The sequence below is a fragment of the Ammospiza caudacuta genome, chromosome 17 (assembly GCF_027887145.1).
Source record: "Ammospiza caudacuta isolate bAmmCau1 chromosome 17, bAmmCau1.pri, whole genome shotgun sequence".
NCBI classification, from domain to species: domain Eukaryota; kingdom Metazoa; phylum Chordata; class Aves; order Passeriformes; family Passerellidae; genus Ammospiza; species Ammospiza caudacuta.
Window position 1 is genome coordinate 678,233 of NC_080609.1, and position 24,318 is coordinate 702,550.

The following is a 24,318-nucleotide window of genomic DNA, read 5'->3' on the forward strand; positions in this document are numbered from 1 at the left end:
AAACCTTTTTCATCCCGTGTTTGTCCAGTAAATGATTGTATTCCTGATGTCATTTGTGACAGTGGTACCAATTATGCAATGCGTTGTCCCTTTGTAATTTTAATCGGAGGATAAAGGGTGTAAGCCATGATTTGTATTTCCCCTGTAAAGTCCGCATCGATAACACCAGGCAAAACAAATAATCCCAACATAGTTGTAGAAGAAGGTCCCAGCAATAATGCTCCACATGTTTGTCCATTTAATATAAGAGGACCCTTTACTCCAGTGGGCATCCTCTCAGGCCGATTCGTCATTAGTGTGATGTCTACTGCTGCTGATAAGTCCAAGCCGAGGCTCCCTGTTGTTGCGGGTTGCAGACAGGAGGTAGCAGCGATGTCACGGCAGCTGCTGGTGTCTCCGATGTCACGGCGGCAACTTGTGTCTGTCCCTCATTGCCGCATCGGTAACACTTGATAAATGGTCTCGAGCCTCCTTACGTGACTGCCAGTGAGCCGCTTCGGAGAGGAGCAAGAGCAGCTAACAACTGACTCTGAGTAGACTCTGCTTGCTTTTGTAACCCTAATCCTAATTCCTTTAAGGCTTCTACTATAAATGCCTGTGAAGCTGTTGGCATTAATGCCATTCACTCTAATGCTTCCTCAATAGCCCAATTTGCCCCTAAAGTGGCTAACACTCTTTGGGTTGCTGGATTGCTATTTTGCAAGGCACACTGCTTCAATAGCGCCCTGCAACACCAGCCCGATCTATAGCAGTAGCTGTTCTATCAATAAAATTTCCAAATGATTCTTCCCTACCTTGTTTAATGCCCATATAAGCCGGTAACCCTCCTGGCTCTTTAACCATGTCTATTGCAGCACGCACTAACCACATAGACTCTCTAAGTTTATCTTCTCCCGATATCATCTGTGCCTCTGTACGTAAAAATGCCTCTAAGCCCATCAGCTCCTCTACTGTCACTCCATGTAATGAGTCATGTGCATTAAACAATAACTCTGATGCTGAGTGAATGTCAACCGAACTATTCCTCTTAAATCATTAGGACATAAAACCTGAGTATTAAAAAGATAATCTAGCATTTGCCTAACAGGTTCACTTTTTACTCCAAACTGACTAACCGTAGAACGTAGCTGAGTTAACAGCTTCCAATCTAAGGGAGTATATTCTGCTATATTATGCGTAAGGTTCCCCTGTGCATCATACTGTGGTGTGTATGTGACCGGATATGCAAGACTAGAAGCTATTTCTACCGCTTCACCATCCCCCATTTTCATTACTTCTTTTGCCAAAGCAATCCCAAGCTTCCCTCCTCTGTTTAGCCATCTCCCCCCATGGATCACGGTGTGCCCCTGGGATGGGATCTGACTCTTTAAGGGTGCTATGCTGCTGGCGCTTCGGTGCAGACACCGAGTTTTCACACGGGGAAGGCAGTGAAGCAGAGGCTGGCTCACGCGGGGGAATCAGGGGCCCCCCCGCTGGAGCTGACAGTGAAACCGGAGCCGGCTCGAGCGGAGCCGGCCTGCGGGGAGGAATCAGCCCCCCCGCTGGAGCCAGCTCGGGCGGGGGAATGGGCCCCCCCCTGCCGAAGCTGTAACCGGAGCCGGCTCGCTGAGGGGAAGCGACGGAGGCAAGGCTGGCGGCGGAGGCGAAGCTGGCTTGCTCCCACCCCCACCATCCGACCCGCCTGAAGCTGGTGGCGGAGGCAAAGCTGGTTTGCTCTTACCCCCACCATCCGACTCGCCCTCCCCCTCTGACAGGAAAGGTGCAGACGGTTCCACTGCGCCTATAGAAAAATCCTCCACACCACTTTGATGGGGACCCTTAGGCATAAGTATCTTAGTTACAGAAGGTGCCAGGGGATCATCCTCACGACCATACCCTATATTCCTCTTATGAGCTTCTGTCACCCTTTCTGCTGCCTTTCTGTCAGAGACCTGCTGAAGTAACGTGTTATACACCACCCGCCATAACTTCCCGAATTTCTTTGCTGACTTATCATCGTCTAACACTGTATCCCACAATATTTCCCCAAACTTCTTCCACTCTGCTAGCTCATGAACTGTATGAGGATTAGAAAAGATACCCTTAGCATGGCCATAGGCTAATAACCCTGGTAGCTCCTTTTTTAAATCTATCCCTTTTATCCCTCACCTCTCTAAATATGGGGCGAATAAATCATATGCCGCTTGCCTATCCATACCTATTAATCAGCGCGCGCTGTTGCAGCTCTCCAGGCTCCGGCGGCACGTATTGGCTTAAGTCACCGTTGTGAACCTCGAGGGTGCTTCAAATTCCAGCACCGTCCCGGCTGCAAGGACCCAAACCCAACTTCCTCGACCATGGCGTAATCACTTTTTCTTTTAATCCGAGAAAAAGGGCAGAGATTCGGTTATGCCCGCATTCTCCACCATTTGTCGATGGAAGGAGACCCAGACATCAATTTGATCATCATAGGCCCAATTTTATTGATCAGTACGGCGGGTTAAATACAGTTAATAATGAGCTTCATACATATTGCAAAAGTTGAGCTCAGGATTGGTCAGTTACATATCAGCACCTACGCCTACTTCTGCATTCCTATGGTTCTACTTTTGATACTTTTCACATATTCTCAGGATATATTCAGGACTAATCTCTACTCCCTCTCCTCATGTTGCAGCAAGGTCACTGCTGACCTTTCCTTTTAGCTTGCTGACTGCTGACTTTTCTCCTTCAGCTTAACCAGCGGCATTATGTCAGTATGGCCTTTCTCAGCTAACCAATTATTAATAATACTCTCCACAGGGCACTGCTGGGATTTGGGGTTTATTGCAAAGGGCCTGGGTGCAGGACCCTGCTGGGAGCTGCAGCCACAGCTTGGAGCAGGCCCGAGAGAAGAGAGGGGGAGAGAGGATGAGAAGGTAAGAGAGCAAAAGCGTAAGAGAGTAAAAGGGGTAAAAGCATCAAAGGCAAGAGCTAGGAGACAAGAGGTAAGAGCAAGAGTAAGAGAGGTAAGAGCTAAAACAGCAAAGTTCCCATTACAATATAATTAATCTTCTTCTGTGTTGAATATTCTGATTCTCACTAACCAATCTAATACAAGATACAAATCCTACAGCATTTTCATACCACCTATAAGAATCATTACATTACCATACTGTGCTACATTTTAAACCCTAAAAACTCCTCTGTGGTCCCCTTCAGTAGGGGCTGCTCTGACCCTGGGACCTGCCTGCAAGCAGAAGGAATTGTTCCATCAAAAGGGGATTACTTTCAGCGGCCACACCGTTGTTTTCCCGTTGTTCAGTAACTAAGGGATCTCATAGCTTGCTTTCATTTCAATCTCGCTTATAGTTTCCATATTCTCAAAATCTTTTGCCAGACAATCATATTTGTAAGGCTTTCCTGTTTCATCTTCCCCAACACCCCAGAGCCGGCGCTGCTGCGGCTGTGGGACAGAGGGGGTGCGAATGGGGGATCCGGGATTGGAGCGGGAGGAAGGGGAGGGAGAGGGGAAGGGGAGGAGCAGGAACAGGAGCAGCACGGAGGGAGCAGCCCGAGGAGGAGCAGCAGCCGGGGAAGAAGCATTGCGGGGTTCCACGGCAAGCCCGCAGATCGGCTGGGCCCGGCAGCATCGCATTGCCCCGCGTCCCGCAGGTGAGCGCCAAGGGGAAGCGGCAGCTCCGGGAGGGGTTTTGGGGGGGAAGAGGGGGATTTTGCTGGGGTTTGGACCTTGCCGATTCCGGAGTTATGAAAAGTGCATATTATATGGCTCTATGCAGATATTTACTGTGGGAATCCATAAAATCAGAGGGGTTTGGGAAAGCTGCAAAAGGCAGGCCGCAGAGACAGCAGAACTGTGAGTAGAGCGCAGCCATGAGATAGGTCAGCAGAAAAATTGTTTAAACTGTAGAAAAAGAAAGGGCAAATAGAACAATGGCCTGTGTATCAATGCTTGTCTGAATAGCTCTCTAAGCTGCAGAAAGTTTATCTAGCAAGATATTAGGAAGGTTAAAGCTTAAGAATGGAGCTCTGTGTATGGTGTTTTAAGGCTTACAAGCAGGTATTGTATTCGAAATAAGCAAGCATTGTTTTAAGCAAAGGTATGTGTGCTTATGGTGTGTGAAAAATTTTAAAAGTTTAGTAGTAATAAAATGTTTCTAAAAATAGTAATACAATTAGAGTAATAATAATTTGGACAATTTGAATTAGGACAATACGAGACAACAAATACAAAGAGTTACGGACCTCTGGGTACCTTTTTTGGGCAGCATGAGCCCGAAAAAGGACCCCCGCTAACAAAGATTAACCCTTAAAAACAATAGTCCATTGCATATTCATGCACTTCATACATGATGCATAAATTCCATTCAAACACAGGATTCTGTCTGGTCAGTGTCAGCTTCTTCCTCTGAATCCTAACAGCACCTTTGAGGCAGGAAGAAGTTCATTTCTTCTGGTAAGAGAGCAATAAATTCTTTTTCTCTTGAAAGATTCAGGTGTCCTGTGGCTGCTATCTCGCTGGAAGTCCTTTCTTTAAAAAAGTATCCTACATGGCATCGTTTCTATTTTAACAATTTTTATAACCTAAAACTATATTTAACATGGTACTTAAGAGAATTAATACAGCATTACTTTCTAACACAACACATATAATATTCATTTAATATTTGCGAAAAGTCAATCATAAAATACAGGCATTTTCACATTTACCATATGTATTTTGGTATATTGATTAGTAGTGCTGTATTAACAGTTTAATAATAAATGTAGTCTTGTAATTAAAAGGTAACTTTTGTAGTTAAAAGAAGAACTATGTCAGTGAGGTTTTTTTAAAGAAAGGAATGAGGCACTCGCATCAGATAGCAGCCACAGGACACCTGAATCTTTCAGAAAAAAGAATTTTTTGCTCTCTTACCAGAAGAAACGAACTTCTTCCCGCCTCAAAGGGGCTGTTAAGATTAGAAGGAAGAAGTTGATGATGGCCAGACAGAATCCTGTGTTTGAATGGAATTTATGCATCATGTATGAGGTGTATGAATGTGCAACGGGTTATTGTTTTTAAGGGTTAATCTTTGTTAACAGGTGCCCTTTTTCAGGCTCGTGCTGCCCAGAAAAAGGTACCCGGACATCCATAATTCTTTCTATTTGTTATCTCGTATTGTCCTAATTCAAATCGTCCAAATTATTATTACTCTAATTGTATTACTGTTTTTAGAACCATTTTATTACTATTAAACTTTTAAAATTTATAAACAAGTGATTGGCGTTTTTCACAGGAGTTGAGTCCCAAATATATTTTGGTGTCACTGAGAGAGGTATTTTAAATTTATTTGATGAAGGGGATACTTTTGGATCTCTCAGGAGTGCAAAGGGGAGCAGGGGAAGCGCTGAGTGCCTAGAGTGGGGGGATGCTGGAGAAAGGGGACCCTGGAAAACCTGATGTAAAATTTCAATAGCCAATGTGAATTTTACTTCTATACCTTTTATTTTAAAGCAAGCACGCAGCGCTGGGTGGCTGGGGAGTCACTGCTCCACTCATAGCACACACAGTTCAGTAAAGTATATATACTGTTTTTAAGCCTACAAAGCATTTTCCAATGTGCTCGGTTAGTCCAAATTAGCAAATATCAATAAGCTGGGAGCAGTAATTTCACAATATTTCTAGGTGGTCATTGATTGCTATCCTTCTTGTGATTGTCTGGAGGGAGGCCTTGCAGTGGTGTCTGCTACATGATTTTGTCAAGTACATCAAGCTTGTTATTATACATAAGCTTTTAATTGCTTTGTTGCAATATCTCTTAGCTTTACCCCAACTTCCTCTATTTTATTCTAAGCATCAGTCGTCTTGCTGCCTCATCTCTTTTGCTCTACTATACTTCTTTGATTTTGATGCTTTATTTGTCTATTTGGTCAGAAAGTTTCAAAACCTTTCTTTGTGTCTGTTTTGGACACAGCAGATAGAAGCATTTGCTGATTCCATTCCCAATTGGCACAAACCACAAAAACAATTTCCACAGAATCAGGGGAGGGTGAGCCCTGGGACCCCCAAAACCCCCTCAGCATGCCTGAGCAGGACCCGGGAGAGGGGGAATGCCCAGGACCCACGGGCCCCCCAGCAGCTGTGAGAAGAGGGACCCCCATAACCCCACAATAAGGACACTGGAAATGGGGCACTCCTGGGAGAGGTTTTTGGAATTCCTGATTTTTGGAGGTATTTCTGGCCACCAGACACCCGGTGACTTCTAGAGATGGACTTGGCCAGTGGGACCTTCAAAGCCAATGTCCTGGCTTAGGGCAATTTTGGGAGGAAAAACTCTAAAGGTGTTTCCTGTAGAAGAGCAAAGTCAAGTGGCCCCACCTCCAGCTGGTTCTGGAAAAATATTTTCTTTGAGAGAAGTGGAAAAAACTGTTTATTGAACAGGCAAAGCACTCACCAGCCCCAGAAATGAACAGTATTAAACAATAAAATCTCTTGCTGCTCCAAAAGAGATGACAAACTCACAAAGTCCCTCCATGAGCTGTAGCTTGGCTTGTTCAGTCTCTTATCAGTCTCCTATGAGTCTCTCTGGTGCTGGAAATGCTGTGGCCCAGCCCCAGTGGGGCACAGGTGTGAGCACCTGGTGCTTTTCTGGGTGTTCAGTCCAGAGCAGGTTTAGACAGGTCCAAAGAAAAGGAAAAACCAAAACCCACAGTCCAGGGAACTTCTCTGCCTCTGCTAGCTCAAACTAACCAAAAGCAAAGGAGGGCTCTGTCCCGCTGTCTGTCCATCTGCAGACAAGAGAGGAGCAGGAATGTGGAGGAGTGAGAGAGGTTCTGAAAACAAACTCTGTGCTTCTTGTTCCTCCCTCTCTGCTCTCAGAACCAGTGTTAAAGGTGCAAAGCCTATTTCAGGCAAATGGGGATACGAGCATCATAATTTCACCCCTGGGACCCCCAAAAGACCCTCAGCCTGTGTAAACAGGACCCGGGAGAGGGGGAATGCCCAGGCCCCACAGCCTCCCCAGCAGCTCTGAGAAGAGGGACCCCCATAACCCCAAAGTGAGGACACTGGAAACACAGAACTCCTGGGAGAGGTTTTTGGACTCCTTGATTTTTGGAGGTATTTCTGGCCACCAGACACCCGGTGACTTCTAGAGGTGGACTTGGCCAGTGGGACTTCCAAAGGCAATGCACTCACATCTTGTTTTTCCCCCAAATCAGGATTTCCCATTCCCAAACCTCATCTGGATGGAGAAGGCTGTGAGGAAGAGGAAGATGCCCCAGGGCACTGAGGCAGGTGAGGAGGAAGTCGGTGCCCCTTTTCCCCTCTCTCCTGCTCCATCTCCCAGCCCAGCACGGCCCCGGCTGCAGTACAGCCCCACTGCTGATGCTGTCCAGCCAGGGATGCACTGGGGGGATCTCCTTCCCCTTCCCTGTGGCACGGAGGCAAATCCCATCCTCTCCTTGTCCTTCCTCCCCCAGGGAAGGAGCTGAGGATGGAGACCAGGGAGGACAAATGCCCACAGCAGAACCTGGTGGAAGAGGCCTTTTTGAGCGGCTCCAGGGCACAGGAATCTACCGGGGAGGAAAAGCCCCGGAGATCCCTCAGGAGGAGGGGCTGCAAACCCAGCCCAGGGTGCTCCGAGGAGGAAAGACCCAGCCTGTGCCAGGAAGGCAGCCAGAGATCTGGCCAGAGCACTGAGGTGGTGGTCCATGAGCAGCTTGATGATGGCAAGAAGCCCCACCAGTGCTTGGAATGTGGGAAGAGTTTCGGCAGGACCGACCACCTGCTCATCCACCAGAGGACCCACACCAGGGAACGGCCCTATGAGTGTGGGGAATGTGGGAAGAGCTTCAGGATCAGCTCCCACCTGATCGCCCACCAGAGGATCCACACCAATGAACAGCCCCACAAGTGTGGGGAATGTGGGAAGAGCTTCAGGATCAGCTCCCACCTGATCGCCCACCAGAGGATCCACACCAATGAACAGCCCCACAAGTGTGGGGAATGTGGGAAGAGCTTCAGGATCAACTCCAACCTGATCGCCCACCAGAGGATCCACAACAATGAACGGCCCTATAAATGTGGAGAATGTGGGAAGGGCTTCAGGAGGAGCTCCAGCTTGAAACTCCACCAGATGATCCACACTGGGATACGAACCTTTGTGTGTGGGGAATGTGGGAAGGGCTTCCGTGACAGCTCCTGCCTGATCATCCACCAGACAATGCACACTGGGGAATGCCCCTACACGTGCTCAGAGTGTGGGAAGAGCTTCATTGAGAACTCCAGCCTGATTCTGCACCAGAGGATCCACACTGGGGAGAGGCCCTACAAGTGCAGGGAATGTGGGAAAAGCTTTAGGCAGAGCTGCCATCTGAATGCCCACCAGAGGATCCACACTGGGGAGAGGCCCTATAAGTGCAGGGAATGTGGGAAAAGCTTCATCGACCCCTCCGGCCTGAGTGTCCACCAGAGGATCCACACTGGGGAGAGGCCTTACAGGTGTGGGGAATGTGGGAAAAGCTTCAGTAAGAGCACTAGGCTGATTCTGCACCAGACGATCCATACCAGGGAGAGGCCTTACAGGCGTGGGGAATGTGGGAAATGCTTCAGGCAGAACTCTAGGCTGATTGCCCACCAGAGAATCCACACTGGGGAGAGACTATGAGTGTTCTGAGTGTGGGGAGAGGTTTCAGAGCCGATACCGTCTCCTCAAGCATCAGCAGATTCACACAGAATAGAGGCCCTTCTTCTGCCCTGACTGCAGGAAGGGCTTTTAGAAAAACTCCACCCTCATCACCCACCAGTGGATCCACACGGGGGAGAGGCCCTGACAGTGTCCCAAGTGTGGGAAGAGCTTCTCCCAGAACTCTGCCGTGACCCAACACCAAGGGAGGCAGCAGTAAGGGATGCCCAACAAGTGCCCTGTGTGCAGGAAGAATGTTGCCTTGATTTTTAAAGATTTTCTGAGCCTTCTAATGTTTACATTCTTGTAGCAAACTTTCTCAAACACTTTCTGTAAATAACTTCTTGTTTGGCATTCTTTTATAGAAGAAGAAAAATATGATGGACTGTTAGTTTGTCCAGTGTCATTGGAGAGGTGGCACTTTCACCCTCCAATCCACGGTCGCTTTTAGAAAACTATAAATGTTGGAGTCAGGAAATAAACTTCCCTTTTCTTTCCCTTGAGAGCAGCAGTGTGTGCGCTCATGTTGTTTTGTGTCCTACAGTGACAGGAAGAGCTTTGAGCGCTGCTTCAACTCCATCCCCCATTGGGGACCCCCACTGGATGGTCCACAGTCACCCTCGCTGGGCAGAGACTTGGTCATCCATGATCCTGGTCATCCATGTTGGGAAGACACGTGGCTGGTGGTCCCCACATCTTCCTGGTTCTCCTTGGGCACTTGGACACGGCCGGAGAAAAATCCATTGGGATGCAAACAGACATCAGAATTTCATAGTGGACAGCACAGTTTTTTACTTTCAACCCCAAAACAGTCTCACCTTTTGCATCCAGTCATTGCTTCGAGTGGCATCCAGAATTCCAAATGGTGTTGGAGGTCTTTTCCAACCTGAATCATTCCATGATTCTAATTCTCTCTGGCCCACCAGCATCTTCCCCAGCCAAATGGTGATTGACTGGGGCAAAACCCAGGATTTTGGAGACAATGGAGTGGAAATCTTTCTAGAAAAGGTCCTTTCTACCAGCCCAGGCACACGGGTACTCAGCCAGCATGGACACATAAATGCTTTTATTTTGGCCTTTATTTTCTTTCATTTTTCATTATCCTTCACCCAACATTGGGGTAAATATAAAGACATTCAACTAAGACATGGATGGTGACATTGTGGGACATGAGTGGGGACATGGTAGGGATGGGGACAAGGACGTGGGTGGGGACATGGTGGGGATGGGGACAAGGACCTGGGTGGGGATGTGGTGGGGATGGGGACAAGGACATGGCTGTGGATGGCGATATTTGGCATGGGGGGTGTCACAGATAGAGATGGTGACTTGGGGCTCTATGGCCATGGATGCGGAAATGGGGGACATGGCCATGGATGGTGACACAAGTGGCCTAGAGACAAGTCCATGGGTTGACATGTCCATGCCATGGGGTGTCCCATGGCCAAGGACAACACATCCCCACCACCACCATGATACTGTCCCTTTCATGCTGCCATTTATTCCCTGCTCCTCCCCATTGTCACCCCACTGTGAACCCAGCCAGGGACAGGGGTGACATTTGGGGACACTCCTGTCCCCACTCCAGCACATACCTGGGGCCAGCAGAGAAGGGGATGAAGGACGACGGGGACCGTTCCTTGCTGTTCTCCAGACTGAACCTCAGAGGACTGAACACCTGGGGTGACACCGACACAGTCACACCGAGGGGACACAGCTGTCACCACCATGGTGACAGGGACACCTCATAGGGCGGCCCTACCTCAGGCTTGGGCCAGAGATCTGGGTTGTGGTGTGTCCTGTAGATGCTCATCAGGCAGATGACCCCTGGTGGGATGGGAATGGCCACTTTAGGGACAGCAGATGAGGGTGGGTGGTGACACTGGGACACCCTGGCCATGCCATACCCTTGGGGATGACACGGCCATCACACAGGGGGATGTCCTCGGTGCAGCGCCGGGACACAGCAGTGACAGGAGGGTGCAGCCGCAGGCTCTCCTTGATGCACATGGTGGTGAAGGGCAGCTGGGACAGGTCGTCCCTGGGGACAAGCGGGGGTGGCATCGTGTCCCCAAGCCACATGACCGGGGTGGCCCTGGGAACATCTCACCATTCAATGTCTGCAGTGTCCCGGCCAGCCAGGAGCTCCTGGACGTGCTGGCGGCATCGCTCCTGGTGCTCAGGATGGCTGGCCAGGTTGTAGAAGAGCCATGCCAGGCCACTGGCCGTGGTGTCATGGCCTGTGGGGACACTGGGTGAGTGAGGGGACACTGGAGTGGCTCCTCCCCAGTGGCACCTGGGAGCTCATGCTCACCCTCACACATGAAGGTGTCAGCCTCAGCCGCAATGTCCTCGTCCAACAGGGTGCGGCCATTCTTGTCCTGCAGGGGCAAGATGAGCCACGGGCCACTGGGGCCACCAGTCTGTGGCCACCTGGGGCCAAATCCCATCCATGGCCACCACCCTATGGCACCTTCATCCCACTGGCCACCAGCTCTATGGTCAATGCTGCCCATGGCCACCACTGTTCCCCTGTAGCCACCAGTCTATGTCCAAGCCTCCCATGGCCACCAGCATCCTACTGGCCTCTATGGTCAATCCTTCCATGGCCACCACCACTCTCTTGACCACTTTCATGCCCCATGGCCACCACCCCAGCCCCACCTTGGTGAGCAGCAGGATGTACTTGCTGGGCTGCCTGTACCAGGGACGATGTGGGGACACTGTGGCCACCAGCATGGATGATAGCAGGACCATTGGGGCCACCAGAATGGCCAACAGGGACAGTGATTGGACAGGATGGCCAGTGGGGACCATGGCAGAGCCAGCACAGCCACCAGGATGGCCAGCAGGGACAATGGTAGGGTCACCAGGGCCACCAGGATGGTGTCATGATCTGCTCGTACAAGCGGGGGTCATGATGGTTCGTTAACTGATCTGAGTGCAAAAGCAACACAGAAGGGGATTTTGGTATTAATCAAAACAAATGCACCTTTAATTGAGTGCCCACAGCAGATGTGATAGAAGGATTAGAAAGGAGAATAAAGAATAGAGAGAGAGAGAGAGAGAGAGAGAGAGAGAGAGAGAGAGAGAAAGAGGGGAGGAATAGCTGCCAATGGAGAGATGAAACCCTCATGGTCCAGCCAATAGATCCGTCTTGTCACGTCAGGGAGAATCTCAAAGTCTTGGTTCTATTATAGTCCTCCACCAAGGCGGGGAACAGGTAAGTCTATTGAAACCACCGAGAGGGAACAGGTAAGTTTACAGACAGTCCATGTTCTCAGCAGTGAGTGAGACCAATTGCTTTCTTGGTCCAGGGAACACACCTGCAGGCAACACTTGGCAAACATCTGGCTTCAGTCCGGCCAGCCCCCTGTGTTAGAGTTATAGGGGTCTCAGTCTCAGCCCTTGGGAGGGGGCTTCAGTCTCCGTCCATCACAGTGGTCGTGAGGCAGCTGAGGGAAACCTCAGAGTGTCTCTTACAGATGATCAATGGGGACAGGTGACACTCACTCCTGGCAGTGGGTCTCATAGCTGAAGATGCACTTCTGGAGCGTGTCCAGGGCGAGGAGGCTCAGGGGCTGCAGCACTTCCAACTCCACCGGCCCCCACCAGCTGCCACTGCTGCTGCCCACCACTTATGGGGAAGGACTGGGTTGGGGAGGGAACAGGGAGGGGATCAGGGACAGGGGATAAATTTGGGGGTGGGACAGGGGTGGGAGAGGGGGAGGAGTTGAAGAGAAGGTGTGGAACAGGAATGTGGTGATGAATGAGGGGTGGGGTTGGGGTTTGGGGGCAGCTTTGAGTTTGGGGTATGGGACAGTACAGAATTTGGGTACAGGATGGGGCTCGGGGTGCAGGACAGGACTCAGGATGCAGCAGTGGGTGCAGGACAGAATTTTGGGTGCAGGACTGTCCTACGGTGACGTTAAGATGCTTGTATCCCCATCCATGTGTTCTGCTTATGCTGGATATTTTGTTCTGTGCCTTCAAGACTGGCTCTGAAGAGCGAAGTTTTGTTTTGGTTTTGTTATCAGCTGCTCCCCCATGGCTGGCGGGACACAGAGACAGGGCAGTACATGGTGCTGCTTTTGCTTTTTGCTTGGCTTTTTGATTTGCTCTTGCTTTTGTTTCTGCTCATTACTTACTTTAGCTAAGCACTCCGAATTTTTCCCTGGACTGTTTTTCCTTTCCCTTTTTTGGAACCACTCAAACCTGCTCTGGACTGGGACCTGGGAAACACTGAGAGTTTGCACCTTGTGGCTGTAGCAGCTACTCCCGCACCGGAGGGACTGAGAACAGAGCGACCACCCCAAGAGAGACTTTCTGAACTTGTCATCTTTTTCAGAGTGGTGAAAGAGTGGTATCACCTGGTATTGTTCATTTTGTGTGCTGGGGGTGCTTTGCCTGTTAAATAAACAGGTTCTTTCCACTTCTCTCCAGGGAATCCTTCCTGACCCAGTTGTGGGGAGGGACTGTTTGGGTTTGCTTTCTGGAGGGGCCCCTTTGGAGGTTTTCTCCCAAATTTGCCCTAAACCAGGACAAAATTTGGTGCCCAACGTGTGGGGCTTGAGAGAGAGTGGAAAAAACCCTGGTCTGACTGCATTTTGGTTGCCATTACTCTGTGTTGGTATAAAGCAGTTAATGGCCATGTTTTTTGAATTCATAATGTCTCTTGGGATGGAGGCTTGCATGCATTTGTGGTCCCCAGGTGCAGAGGATCATTAATGGGACATCACACCATGATTAATATGATAAGGGAAACCAATTTATTACAAAAAGCAAGCCATATTTATACTGTTCTCTATTGTTCACACCTCAAGCTAATTCATGATTGATTAAATCCTTTTTACGCACGCATTTTGATATTTCAGTTAATTTTAGTTACTCTTTCTTCTTCATGCATCTTGCTGCAGGTTTTCTTGTGTGCCTTTGCATCCCAAACCATCTGCTGCTGAGCATGTTCTTCTCCTTTTGTGTCCTTCAAGGGCATAGAGACCTTACTCAGTTTCTATGAAGGCTGGATTGTGCATATGTTGCATAGTCCATTGTCCTGCAAAAAACCCTCAACACTCCTCCCAATGCTTTCTGGTCATTCAAGTGCCCTTCAGCTGACTGGTTTCATGCTTTGAACTTTGGGGAATTGCCTAATATTTCTGAAGCTCAAATAAATATCATATTAGTCAACATCTTAATTGTGTTTATATCTCACAGAATTACCTTTTCTTTTGTCTTTGTCTGAAACTGTTGCTGTACGGAAATCTCTAGGAGATGGTGGACATGTCAGATGGTGCTGGGACATCCCAGAGCACTTGGACCTTGGCTCTGCACAGGAGAGCTCTTCATCCCCTTTCTCTCTTTTCCTCCCTCTGGCCATGGAGGGAGCTCCTGACTTCAGCCTGTGACTCAAGTGTGCAAAGAGCAAATCTGGGCAGAATTGGGGCAGGGAGGGTTTGGGGAGACCTTGGGATCTGTGCTGGGCACAGAAGGTGTTTTCCATTGCTCTGAAGCTGTCTGCTGTGGAAAGTGGATTTAATATCCCACAGAGGAATGGCTTTTGCATTTCATGGAGCTGTGCCTTCCCTTGGCTTTGTTGGCTGACAAGAAATGAACATCCCTCTGTGTCTCGGGCAGCTCCTTCTCCAAGGAAAGCAGGCGGGTGTTGGAGCCAAGGAGCTGAAAGCTGCAGGTGCAGCCTGGGCTGGAGGGAGCTCAGATTTGCACAAGGCTGCTCTGAGTGCCAGGCCTTGGATTGGGGGAAATGGTGGGGTGGGGGTAGGGACAGAGTCTGATTGATTGTCAGCCATGAAGGGTCTTGATTTTCATATCTATTCAAACTGCATGAGGAGGTACCTGGATTCAGTGTCAATTGAAGATTGCACATATCAACTTATTAACAGGGAAAAAAACCTTAACGGGACCTAAGAAATCTTTTCTCACTGTTTTTTAAAATAGAATATATTCAGTTTGAATGCACTTCTGAAATCTGCCTAATTAACCACACAAGATTTGAAAACTGAAATCAAATTATCCCCAGAGGCTTGGCTTGTTAAGGTGTTCTGAATGTTACTGAGCCCTGGGACACTGAATTCCTGAACTGAAGAGCTGAAGGCTGAACAAGCCTCTGCAGCAGGAAAATTCAGCAGCAGCCTCCAAGGTGCTGAGGATGTCAGCAGCCCCCACTGAGGCCATCCCTGCCCAGAGACCGTGGGGGAATGGGCAGACAAGGAGAGCGTCCCTGGGGCTGGGGCAGCACAACTCAGAGGCACCAGTGGCTGCAACTGGGAAATGGAGTGTGGAATGTGGCTGGGAGTTCAAAGGAACAAAACAGCCTTTACTGGGAACTTTAGAAAAATCAGAGAAACTTTGGCAAAAGGTTTAGTATGACATTCAATCAACAAAAACCAATTCTCAAAGCACTGACTTGGCCCATTCACCTTCACAAACTCTTAGCTTGATCAATTTTAAGTTACTCAAATTTTACAAGAAGCGTGAATTAAAAAGAGAGAAAGACAAAAAAGATACAGAGAAGCACACACACAGCTACCAACTCCTGGATTCCAGCATTGTTCAGATGGAAATTCCAAGAGGAGGCAGGGTCAAGATGTGTGCTTGCCTTGTGGTCAGCCTTCAATACCCCTTGGTGTTGCTGGGCCCTTCCCCCAGGTGGGCCTTGGGCTCATTTGGTCCCTCAGGAGCTGGGCTGGGGCTGCAGAGGTGGCTGTGGAGCATTGCCTGTGCTGTGCCAGGGACTGGCAGACACTGCTGGGCTGGGATGGAGGCTCTGGGGGGATTGGGGTCACAGGGCATGTCGGTTTCTCGGCTGTTTAGGTGGCCTGGAAAGGCCCAGGGATGGCCTTGGAGAGCCAACGCTTCAAAGGACGAGAAGAGACTTCTGATCTTTTCTCGGTCTTGGTGTTTATTAATTGTTTATCTAAAAGATTTTTTTTCGGCCCAACAGAGGTCTGCACAGCAAGTCAGCCATGGGCACACTGCGAGCCCCCGGGGCGGTCACCTATCTTTATACACGAAGTTACTTACACAATATTTATTATTTTTCCCCAATACCTTTTACCCTTATTAACCGGTGCACTTCTAGTAATAACCAATCCCAAAGTGCCACCACCACCACAGAAGATGGAGGCCAAGAAGAAAAAGAAGAGGACACGCCCCAATTCCTCCATCTTACTTCTTTAGACCCCTCTGTACAGAAATCTTAAACCCTGTGTCTTACACTCTAATTAACTTATCCCTTCACCATACACCCAGTGAAATCCTCCCATCCTCATACAGGTGTCGTCTCCTGTGTAGGATCAAAGTCCAGCCACCAGACACTTCTGGCAACATTCCAGGACTCCCGAGCCCCCCAAGGGTGGTCTCGGCCACTCTGCACCTCCTCCTGAGGTGCTGAGATCCCACAAGGGCAGAGCAGGGCAAGGCTGGACCTGTCCCTTCCTCCCCCCCACACAAAATGCTTAGAGCCAACAATCTCCTCCAGTCTGTCACTACAGGGAATGCTGGAAGTGAAATCCCATTTGTGGCCATGGCCACCTGTTTCAGAAGGACAGTTCTTTTCCATAGGAAGGAAAGCACAGAGCTCCAAGGTTTGAAAGGCAGATGAGAACCTCAGTAGGCCAAATCCAGCCAGACGTGTCAGGAATGGCACTTTTTTTTGGGAGCAGTCTTTGAATTTAGGGAATTTTGGAGGTGGAAACCCAATCTCGGCCATGGGCACCTGGAGAGGCAGGACAGTTCTTTCCCATGGGAAGGAGAGCATGGACCCTCCCTCAGTGTTTTGGGGACAGATGAGAAGTGACTATTGTGAAACCACTGCCAGTCAGATTTGTCCTGACAATATTCCTATGGGAACAATCTCGAGATATAAGGAAATTTGGAGGTGAAATCCCAATTCTGGCCATGGGTGCCAGGAGCAGAAGGACAGTTCTTTTCCATTGGGAAGGAAAGCACAGAGCCCCAGCGTTTTAGCAGCAGATGAGAAGTGACCCTCAACATGCAAAGGTCACTTAGATCAGTCAGGCAGTCCATGGGAAGCCAAACCAGCCAGAGCTGTTCTGTGTTCCCTTGGTTTTATGGGGCTCCATAATGTCACAACGGTGCCTTGGATCCATGGGGCCCCGCAGTGTCAGAATGGTGACTTGATTCCATGGGTTCCAGCAGTGTCACAGTGGCCCCTTGATTACAAGAAGACCTGCAGTGCCACAATGGCCCCTAGGTTCCATGGGGTCCCACAATGTCACAGTGGCCCCTAGGTGTCATAAGGCCCACAGTGTCACAACGGTCCCAAGGACTCCCTGAGCCCTTGCAGTGTCACAATGGTCTCCATGGTTCCCCAGGCCCCACAATGTCATGGGACTCCTCTGTTCCATGAGGTCTGCAATGTCACAATGGACCTTTGTACCCTGGGGCTTTGCTGTGTCACAATGGTCTCCTCTGGCTTCACAGTGTCACAATGGACCATTGATGACAGGAGGCCACTCTATTGCCCTGGAGCTTTGGTTCCATGCAGCCCTGCAGTGTCACAAAGGCCTCTTGGTTTCATGAGGCCCCACAGTATCACAATAGTCCTCCCAGGGCCACCATGAGGAGGTCCATAGTATCACAATGGACTTCCTCATGGTCTTACTGGTTCCATGAGGCCTCACAGTGTCCCAATGGTTTTTTTATTCCACCAAGCCTCATAGTGTCACAATGGTCTCCATGTTTCCATGAATCCCAGCAATGTCACAGTGCTCTCCATGATTCCATGGTGCCCCACAGTGTCACAATGGTCCCTTGATGTCACAGGGCCCCACAGTGTCACACTGGCTCTTTGGTCTGACAGGGCCCCACAGTGTCACCATGGTCCCTTGACCTCACAGGGCCCCACAGTGTCACAATGGTCCCTTGGTCTTACAGGGCCCCACAGGGTCACAATGGTCCCTTGGTTCCATGGGCCCTGTGCTGCTGCATTCCCCCTTCCCTTCTCAGGCCGCCCTGCCAGCTGAGAAATGCTCCCTGGGCCTCGGCCTTGGCCAACAGCCCCTGGGCTCAGCTCCTCTGCAGCTCATCACAAACACTGTCTGCTACAGGCACTGCTGCTGCCCAACCAGCTCCTGGTTCCTTTAGCAGCAGCCCTGGGACCTGTTTGTGTTCCCTGAGCGGCACAACATCCCTGTTCTCACACTGCCAAAGAAAGCTGCTGATGCCAAGTGCGGCCAGGATGAACCATTGCTGGGACTGAAGCCCCTCTCTTGGGGCCCTGCAAACAGCGCTCCAAAAGGAGCCCTTGGAGCTCTCCTGGGCCAGCCACTCCCTCTGAGTGGGGCCTCTCCCAGCCGGGAACTCTCCCGTTTGCCGCACTTGGGGATTCTGAACAACCACAGAGCCTGGGCCGATCCCCCCACTCCTCCAGGCTCGGCCCTTTGCCCTTTTGCTGGGGAGATGCCAAAGGATCCACAGTGAGCATTGCCTGCCCTCAGGGGAATTGCTCACAGGTGCCTTGCACTGACTCTTTGTGTCTGTGTGCGCACACGAGTGCCTGTGCTGGGGAAATGTGGCAGAAATGCTGCTCTCTGAGGGGTTGGCATCCCTTGGATAGCTGAGTCAGTCAGATATCCAGATATCAGTAAGTAAGGTTTTGTCACAAGCTCAAAGCTAAGTTAAATGCTGCTAAGAGCTGTTCTTTTGCTAAGATATAAAATTTATTTTAAGTTATTACCTAATTTTTTTAAAGTGGTATTCCTGTTTTAAATTGTTAAGTCATAAGTTATAAGTTAGGTTAAATACTGTTAAGTAGTGTTCTTCTGCCAAATTTCGAGGTTGAAGGTATCACTTAAGGTTAAGGTGCAAGTTAAATTCTGTTAGGTTTGAGCTCTATTAAGCTTTTAGGCTGTAGTCCTTTTATCCTTGCCCTCGCTGCCCTTGTGTCATACACAAACACAGGGACAGTTCTCAGTTCATTTCTGGTTTGATTGCCTGGATTAACTTTGGTTTTGTTGTTACTTTGTTTCCCTGGTGTGCCTGAAGTGTCCAGTCAGGAGCAGAGTGACTCTTGCCAAGGAACTTTGTGCTGCTGTCCCTTAATATTAAATTTGGTTTTTGCTGATCCCTGCTGGGGATTTTTTCAGTGCTATCATGGCCTCGTTGGTAGCAGTGTGAAGGAGCCCTGGCCCAGGCTCTGGCCCTGGGGGACACGGGGACGCTGCCGGGGGGTCCCTGTCCCCCTGTGCCACCCCCAGGGCTCCAGTCCCCCATCCCCGTGTCAGGCTCTGGGGTCGATCTCGTGGAACATCCTCTGGGGGAGGCTGCGGGGCCGGGGGCGGGGGGACCCGGGGGGACAGGGGACCCCGCTGTGCACGAGCAGGGTTGGACTGCTCTGGGGGGAACTGTGAGGGGGGCCAGGGCAGAGTGACCTCCCCAGTGCCCTCACACAGCCCCTGTGATGTCACACAGTCCCTTATGATGACACACAGCTCTTTTGCAATGTCACATAGACACCAATGATGTCACAGCCCACTCTGGGATGTCACACATCCCGCTTGTGATGCCACAGAACCAAATCTGGGATGTCACCCTAGAATGTCATGCAGCTGCACTGTGATGTCACAGAAGACACTGTGATGTCAAAAAGGCACCCTGTGATGTCACTGTCTGTTCTGTGTTGTCACAGCCTGCTCTGTGATGTTACACAGCCACCCAGTGATGTCACAACCCACTCTCTGATGTCACAGAGACACCCTCTATGATGGCAGGATCTGCTCTGTGGCCTCACACCCTACTCTTTATTGTCACAGGCAGTTGTGTGATGTTACAACAGTCTCAGTGATGTCACAAAACCCTCTCTTCGATGTCATACTGCCATTCTGTAATGTCACAGCACACACTCTGACCTCACAGCCAGCTCTATGATGTCATACAGCCATGCCATGATGTCACAACCTGCTCTGGATAGCACAGAATCCACTCCGTGATGCTACAGCTGCTCAATGACCTCACACAACAAACTCTGTGATGCCATAGCCCAATCTGTGACCTCACACAGCCCACTCTGTGCTGTCACACAGCCCCTTGCTGGCATCGCAGCTGCTCTGTGCCTCTGTGACACAGCCCCAGAGGTGCTGCTGTGACACAGCCCCCTCAGGGACATGCCACAGCCCCTGCCAGTGCTGAGCCCCTGTGAGCTCTGTCTGTGCCCTGCTGGTGTCCCTGAGGGGCCCTGGCAGCGTCCCAGCCCTGCTGGGCTGTGCACAGGAGCTGCTCCGGGCCAGAGCTGTCTCTCTGCAGCGCTGCCCTTGCCAGGAGCTGCCTCTGGGCCAGGAGCCCGGCCCAGCTCAGCAGCACAGACACAGCACAGGGACTTTAATGACCCTCTGGGGCTTTGGTGCATTTTGCATCCGACTCAGTCCCTCCGAGTGTGCTCAAAAATTTCTGAAGAATTCAAAAAGTAATTGAAACACTGAAATTTCCCAAAATATAAATAGATTCATCTGAGGGACAGGACTGAGAAAGTGTCCCCAGGTTCCAGGAAGAGCAGCACACTCGTTGCAGTGATGGCAGCTGGGGACAAGCAAGGGAAAGGTGTCTCTGATGCTGAGCAAACCTGCACCTCTGTCCCTGCAGGCTGTCAGCATCCCCCGGCTGCCCCACCTGGCTGGGCCCTTCCTTTGCTGACAGCTCTGCCTCCTGCCTGCCCCTGCCTGCCCACACAGAGCCTGGGGCTGCTCCAGGCTCCTGCTGGGGACGTGCTGCACCACAGCCCTGCCCTGGCAAGGAAATTCCTTTCTGCTGCTGCCCAGGCTGGACCTGCCCAGCTGCCCTTGGTGCTATTATGTCTTATTCAGGCTCATTCCTACTATGAAAAAAAAGCTCCAGCCTCTCTGAAACCACCCTTCCATCCCTCCCGGGCTACTCCTATTCTACCCTCAGTCTCCACAGCACTGAGCCCAGAGCCATCACCTTCTACCAGCTGATTTTGTGATGAGGCCTCCAAAGCGCATCCTGGGAGATTTTTGTGTCTTCTCCAAGGTCTGAGAAAATGGAAAAATAGTGATCAAAGTTATTTTCTCCACAATCTTGGAATGACAGAAGAGGGGCCAATATCTTTAAATTGAATGAGTGTGGATTTATATATCTTAGAAGGAGGAAATAATTTACAAGTATGAGGGTGGCTCGAAACTGCAGCTGATTTTCCAGAGAAGTGGATTCCCCATCCCAGAAATTGTCCAAGAGCAGGAACTTTGTGCAGCCTGACCCAGTGAAACCCTCTCATCCTCAGGGACAGAATTCCTGTAGTGTGGGTTCTCTGATGTGCTGGGTGCCCTCACAACGCTTCTGGCCAGAATGTCTGCTGAGGGCAGCCAGGCTGCTGCAGGGGCAGTGACCTCACAGCCATCACCACGGCAGCCCTGTCCCCTGGGCCTGGCTCTGCCTTTTCCTCTGCCCCTGCCTTGGCTCTGCTGCCATGAAGAGTTTTGTCATCAATATCTTGTCCCCAAGGTGCTGGGGCAAATGGCTTCCCAGTCAGGCTCCTGGGGCAGAAGTGGCTTTTCAGAGCCCAGCCAGGAATGAGCCCTGAGGCAGCAGCTCTGCAGTGGTGGCCACCAGGCCGGGCTGCCAAGGGAGGCTTCTGGCCATGGCCTGCAAGCAGCTGCTGCTGCCAAGGTGCCTTTGGTGCCTCAGGCTCTCCCTGGCACAGCTCCCAGCACGGCACTGTGCCCTTGTGCCCGAGCCCTTCCCTGTGCTGGGGCTGGCCTGCGGCTTTTCCTGCAGAGGGACCTGCCCTGCTGATGGCACAGGAAAGGCAGTTCCTGCTGGAGCAGGAGACTCTGCCTGCAGTGGGCTGCAGCAACTCCAGCAAGGCCCTGCTGACTTCAAAACTGCTGCCTAGAGCACTATATTCTAATAATAGTTATAGCTCCTGAACTGTGGATTAAATAACTGTGCTGGTGATCTTTCCATCTGATCATGATCAGAATAAGCCAGAGACATATTTATATAAATTAATCTGGTATTCTATCATTAATCCTATGGGACAAATTGTGTTAAAGTTGAATTCCACCTGTTCAATGTTTTACACCTTTGACAAATTCTTGGGCTGGGATTGGATCCAGCCACTCCCAGTCTCCTCTCTTTGAAGGAATTTTAGAAGTCTAGGGGCCCTACAGGGGTTTGAGGAACCATGGTGGCTGTTGGGTGTGATTTCTCCACCTCATGATTTAGCAGGAGTTTTTCCAATAAAGAAATAAAGCTTTTACCTGAAGCTCCCACTGTGCCCATGACAGGAACCCCTGTGAGTGTCTGGGACATCCGGGCTCTTTGGCAGCCTGGAGACTCCTGGGATGTCACCGTGGAGCCCCCGTGAGTGCCTGTGACAGACCGGTGCCTTTGCAGCCCACAGTCCCCCTGGGATGTCACCATGGAATGGCTGTGACTGCCTCTGACCACACGGCTCTTTACCATCCCCAGAAAGCCCTGGGAGGTCTCCATGGAGCCCCTGTCTGTGCCTGTGACATTCCAGCTCTGGAACAGCCTGTAGACTCTTGGAAAGTCCCCATGGAACCTCTCTGAGGGCCTGTGACAAATCTGATCCTTAGCAGGCAACCATCACCAGCCCCCTGTTGCTATGGTCAGTTTCCATGGCAACCATCACCAGCCCCCTGTTGCTATGGTCAGTTTCCATGGCAGCTCCATGGAGACCCCATGATGGGGTGGTTGCCATGGACACCAGCTCAGGCCTGCAGCCACAGCCCGTTGCCATGGCAACCATTGGCAGCCCCCATTCCCAGGCTCACGGGATCCCAGAACCACAGAATTGGCTGAGCTGGGAGGGACCCATCAGGATCCTCCAGTCCAACTGCTGGCCCTGCACAGGACACCCCAACAATGCCAGCCTGGGCCTGGCAGTGCTGTCCAAACGCTGCTGGAGCTCAGAGAGCCCTGGAGCTGGGACCCTTCCCTGGGGAGCCTGGGCAGGGCCTCAGCAGCCTCTGGGCAAAATCCTTTTCCTGACATCCAACCTGAGCCTGCCCCAACTCAGCTGCAGCCGTTCCATCCACTCCTGTCCCTGGGCACCAGAGGGAAGAGGTTCCCACAGCCCCAGCCAGGGACCCGCTCCCAAGGCTGTTGCCATGGCCGCCAGGGCTGGGACCAGCTGGGATGCTGGTTTCCATGGGCCGGGGTTCAGGAATGGGATTCCCCAATTTCCTGCTCCTGCTAAAACCGCGCTGCCCTCCCTGCCCTCCCACCTCTTGTGGAAAGAACAAAAGGCAAAGATCCCAGGCTGGGATAAGAACAATTTATTGGGAACAGCAACAAGATAAGGAATAAACAGGAACAAAAGAATATTGAAAACGGAAGAGATTAGAATAAGTATTTATAGTGAAGACTACAACAGAACTGCCTGGCTCTTTCCAGTAATGTATTTCCTCCTGCCTGGAAAGGACAGCTTTCTTCTCAGTGAGACAGAAAGAGAGAGGGAGTGTCCCTTTTCTGCACCTGGAAATGTTCTGAGGTGGGAGTAAATGTAATGACACAGCCATTGCCAGACCCTCATGTTTTTCAATGCCACATCATGTCACTCGCAGGGGCAGGAAAAGCAACGAGTGTCTTCCCAACATGGATCATGGGGAACATGGATCACCAGGGTTTTTCCCAATGTGGGTTCTCCCATGGGGGATGAAGCTGGAGTGGTGCATGAAGCTCCTCCTGCACTTGGGGCATTGGCTGGCCGTCCTTTACTGGTGGCTCCCTTGGTGTCTTGTAAAGTGAGAGCTGCTGGTGAAGCTCTTCCCACACTGGGGACACTCGAAGGGCCCCTCCCCAGCGTGGATGCGCCGGTGGATGATGAAGGTGGAGTTTTGCTTGAAGCCCTTCCCGCAGTCAGGGCAGCGGAAGGGCCTCTCATCCGCGTGAATCCGCTCGTGCAGGAGGAGATTGGAGCTGCTCTGAAACCTCTTCCCACAGGTTGGACACTCGTAGCGCCTCTCCCCAGTGTGGACGCGCCGGTGGGTGACGAGGTGGGAGTTTTGCTTGTAGAACTTCCCACAGTCAGGGCAGTGGAAGGGCCTCTGCTCTGTGTGAATCTGCTGGTGGCGCAGGAGATGGGAGCTGGTCCGAAACCCCTTCCCACACTCGGGACGCTTGTAGGGCTTCTGCCCAGTGTGGATGCGCAGGTGGGTAATGAGGGCAGAGCTGCAGCTGAACCCTTTCCCACATTCCCCACACTTGTAGGGCCATTCCCCGGTGTGGATCATCTGAGGGCACATCAGGCTGCTGCTCTGCCTGAAGCTCTTCCCATACTCCAAGCACTTCTGGGGCTTCTCCCCATCATGAAGCTGCTCATGGACCACTAGCTCTGAGCTCTGCCTAAAGCTCTGTCCACCTTTCTGACACAGGGTGGGTTTTTCCTCCTCAGAGCACCCTGGGTTGTGTTTGAAGCCCGTCCTCCTTTGGAATCTCCGTAGATTTTCCTCCCCAATGTAATTCTGCACTGTGGAGTCACTCAAAACTGCCTCTTCCAGGAGGTTCTTCCAAGGAGATTTGTCCTCTGTGATCTCCATCCTCAGCCTTTTGTCTGAGGGAGGAAGGACAAGGAGAGGATGGGATTTGCCTCTGTGCCAGGAGGAAGGGGAAGGAGATCTCCCCAGTTCATCTCCAGCAGGACAGCGTTGGCACC

The 24,318-nt window shown here is 50.9% G+C and overlaps 1 protein-coding gene across 1 annotated transcript in view; it reads left to right on the plus strand.

Annotated features, from left to right (window-relative positions):
* The first annotated feature begins 372 nt into the window (after positions 1–372).
* Positions 373–24,318, plus strand: part of LOC131565401 (zinc finger protein 345-like) — a 29,486-nt gene continuing 5,540 nt past the window's right edge. The window contains 6 exon segments of the mRNA XM_058816268.1: positions 373–442; positions 855–913; positions 1,401–1,556; positions 5,076–5,096; positions 7,680–8,620; positions 8,622–8,638. Coding sequence (XP_058672251.1) covers positions 373–442; positions 855–913; positions 1,401–1,556; positions 5,076–5,096; positions 7,680–8,620; positions 8,622–8,638 — 1,264 coding nt within the window.